At 65.9% G+C, this 3802-nt stretch overlaps 1 protein-coding gene across 1 annotated transcript in view; it reads left to right on the top strand.

Annotated features, from left to right (window-relative positions):
• Window positions 1-1243: 1243 nt before the first annotated feature.
• The window catches only part of BAZ2A (bromodomain adjacent to zinc finger domain 2A), a gene marked incomplete at its 3' end in the record, with an annotated part of 12343 nt that continues 9784 nt past the window's right edge, over window positions 1244-3802 (top strand). The window contains 3 exon segments of the mRNA XM_031065124.1: window positions 1244-1389; window positions 2440-3024; window positions 3550-3717. Coding sequence (XP_030920984.1) covers window positions 1254-1389; window positions 2440-3024; window positions 3550-3717 — 889 coding nt within the window.

Below are 3802 nucleotides of genomic sequence, written 5' to 3'. Positions count from 1 at the left end.
CTGGGGCCAGCGGGCGGCTCGGGGCTCAGGGGAGGCGGCTCCAGGGCCATCCCGGGAGTTGTGGCTGCGGCGGCGTCACCGCCCATACGGGTTCCTCCGGTGCGTGAATCACCCGGCGGCCCTGGCCAGGCTTTGGTGGCCCCTGTGGCCCTGCCAGGGCACCAGCTGAGGGTGTGATGAAATCGGGGTTTCGACACGGGGCTGTGCCACCAGCGCTGCTGCTGAAGTGCCGAGCGCGGCGGCCTTGGCCCTTCCGGAGAGGGCGGCGCCGCCTTGGCCGGTGGCAAGTGTGGCACAAGCAGTGGTGGCAGCTCCCTGGGGTGTCCCTGTGGGTCCCCACCAGCACTGGGGCTCCCTCCTCATCTGCTGGGCTTGCAGGGCCTCAGTTCCCTCAGTTCCATCGCAGGATGGACCCACCAGGATCCCTCCCTGTGGGCTCGGGTTTGAGGGAACATTTGGGGGGTTCCTGAGGGATGAAGGTCACCAGGATCCCTCCTGAACCCCAGGCCTCGGGTTTGAGGGAGTATTTGGGGTTCCTGGGGGATGAATTCACCAGGATCCCTCCCTGTGGCCTCGGGTTTGGGGTTCCTGGGGGATGAAGGTCACCAGGGTCACCAGGATCCTTCCTGGGCCACAGGACTCAGGTTTGAGGGAGTATTTGGGGTTCCTGGGGGATGAAGGTCACCAGGATCCCTCCTGAACCCCAGGCCTCGCGTTTGAGGGAGCGTTTGGGGTTCCTGGGGGATGAAGGTCACCAGGCTCCTGCCCAAGCCAGCGCTGGGGCTTCAGCTCCCAGCAAAGCCCAGCCTCAAACCCTGGAGCTGTGCCAGGAGAACGGGGTGTGGGGTCCCCTCCACCTTGAGGGGCACGGCAGGGACACTGTGTCACCACAGGGTCATCCCTGTGCCAGGAGCGTTGGCTGTGCTGGCTCCTCTTGGGGTCACTGAGCTGCTTTGGGGGGTCTCTGGTCCTTGGCTGGGAGAGCAGGAGCAGCCACGGGATGGTGGCACACGGTGGTCACACCTTGGTGATGGCTGTCCCTGGGGTGACAGGCTGTGCTCAAGCCGGTGGCAGCTCGTCCAGCTGGGATGGCTGGGCCTGGGCCAGGTGCCCTCTCAGTCCTGGGGGGCTTCAGTGTCACTCGTCACCCTCCCCAGGCTGGGGACCACAAAGGGTCAGTGGTGGGTGGGTCACCACAGTGGCCACCCCAGTCCACACCAGTGACTGACCCCATCTTGTCCCCCCGTGCAGAAATGGAAACAAACAACCATTTGAACTTCACTGGCCTTTCCTCTGCACCCGCTGCCTCAGGACCGAAACCCACGCCTGCCTCAGGGGACTCCCCCTTCGCCCACAGCTCCCCGCTCAGCTTCCCCCAGCAAGGGAAAAGTGAGTGAGCCCACGGGGACAGGGGGACACAGGGATGGAGGGAACACAGGGGTGGAGGGGCTGCAGGGATGGAAGGGCTGTGGGGACAGAGAGGACACAGGGATGGAAGGGCTGCAGGGACAGAGGGATGGAGGGGACACAGGGATGAGGTGGCTGCAGGGACAGAGGGGACACAGGGATGGAGGGAACACAGGGGTGGAGGGGCTGCAGGGATGGAAGGGCTGTGGGGACAGAGAGGACACAGGGATGGAAGGGCTGCAGGGACAGAGGGATGGAGGGGACACAGGGATGAGGTGGCTGCAGGGACAGAGGGGACACAGGGATGGGAGGGCTGCAGGGACAGATGGCTGCAGAGGCCATGGCCAGCAGCAGCTCCAGCACGAGGGGCCAGGGCCGGGGTCTGTGCGTCCCTGCCGCCGCCTTGGCCTAGAAAAGCAGCCGTGCCAGCCCCGGGGCCGTGCGTGGATTTGGCCGCTCAGCTGATCCGGCACAGCCCTGCCAAGCTCGGCTAATCCCCGGCGTCCTGCGGCGCTCGGTTTGCCAAACGGGGACCGTGCAGCTCCCCCCCTCCCTCCCTGCTTCTCTCCAGGCATGGGGAGGGTTAGGGGACACCAGCAGGGCTTTGACAGCTGCCCTGCCTGGCCATTGATCCATCCTCAGACCCCACTGGAGAGACCGCGCAGGGCTCAGCCCAGTGCTATGGCACAGCCGGTTTGGCAAACAGGGACCGTGCAGCTCCCCCTCTCCCTGCTTCTCTCAGGGGAGGATGAGGGGGGGACATGAGCAGGGTTTTGGCAGCTGCCCTGCCTGGCCATTGATCCAACCCCACTGGAGAGACCCCGCGGCGCTCAGCCCGGTGCTGGCACAGCCGGTTTGGCAAACGGGGAGCTGGGGATCGTGCAGATGCCCCCCTCCCTCCCTGCTCCTCTCCAGGCACAGGGAGAGTCGTGGGGGGACACAAGAAGGGCTTTGGCAGCTGCCCTGCCCGGCCATTGATCCATCCTCAAACCCCCTGGAGAGGCGCTGACCTCCCTCTGCTCCCTCCCTCAGGTCTGAACGGGGGCATGAATGTCAATGGCTTCTCTACTGTATCCCGCCCCGGTACTTCAGGGACCTTCTCACCCGGCTCTGCTCCCGCCGGGGCCCAGCCCCTCCGCTCCTACGACTGCCTGTGGGACTACTCGCCCTACACGCCCGCCGGTGGTGGTGGCCTCAAGGACGGGGGGGGCCCTCCCAACCTCGGACAGTTCCCCCTCAACGGCGTGGCCGGGGGCTCCCGGCCGGCCTCGCCGGGGCACGGCACCAACCTGCGGCCAACCGGGCAGGAGCTGTGGGGCAACGGCACCGCGGGGCCCATGGGGCTGAGCTTCGACTCGCAGGAGCTCTACGACTCCTTCCACGAGCAGGGCTTTGAGTTGATGCAGAACGGGCCCGAGGGGTTCTACGCCGCGGGTCAGTCCTCGCCCGTGCTGAGCTCGGACACGCAGCCCTTCCCAAACGAGCCAGAGCCCAGCCAGGGAGACGCTGAGGGTGCAGCCAAAGAGATGCCCAGCACCACAAACACCACCAGCAGCACCATCATGGAGAACGGGGGTGGGCTGGTGGGCAGCCAGGAGCTGGAGGAGGCACAGCCAGGTAGGAGCCCTGAGGGCTGGCAGAGCTCTGGGATGCGGTGCTGGGTGGGTGCTGGATGCTGGTGGAGTTGGGCATCGTGTTCTTGGGGAATCCCAGCTGCTCTGACCCACCTGCCCCGTGTCCTGGATGGGGTTTGGCCGGTCACAGCTTGGAGTAGGCATTGGGATCTCATAAAACCAGGCTGGGTGTCACCACCCCATGCCAGGTAGGAGCCCTGAGGGCTGGCAGAGCTCTGGGATGCGGCGCTGGGGCCCTGGCAGGTGGGTGGTGGATCCTGGTTGAGTTGGGCATTGTTCCTTGGGGAATCCCAGCTGCTCTGACCCCCCTGCCCAGTGTCCTGGATGGGGTTTGGCTGGTCACAGCTTGGAGGAGGAGCTGGGATCTCATAAAACCAGGCTGGGTGTCACCACCCCATGCCATGGAAAGCTGGCTGGGTGTCCCAGCACAGGGCCCAGCAGTGGGGATCCCCCCAGCTCTGTCCCCTTCACATCTCAGGGTCTATTTTCGGTCGATTGCTCCCTTCAGACCTGAAGATCTGCAGCTACAACGGGGCCGCAGCTGCTGGCACGGGGTCACTGGGGCCAGAGCGGCCCAGCGGGTGCCTGGGGGAGGCATCAACCATCGCCCCGCGGCTGGAGGACACCCACATGCTCAGCGAGGACCCCCTGGAGCCCTTCGAGTCCCTGGCCAGAGGTAGGGGGGATGTCGAGGGGGGCACAACCATTCCCTGGGCGGGAAGCAGTGCCAGCTCTTCTCCATCCCCACGTGGGGGTGCTGC

Source organism: Geospiza fortis, unplaced genomic scaffold (assembly GCF_000277835.1).
Source record: "Geospiza fortis unplaced genomic scaffold, GeoFor_1.0 scaffold82, whole genome shotgun sequence".
Lineage (NCBI taxonomy): Eukaryota > Metazoa > Chordata > Aves > Passeriformes > Thraupidae > Geospiza > Geospiza fortis.
Note: the sequence above shows the minus strand (reverse complement) of the source record. Positions and strands in the feature narration are given on the sequence as shown.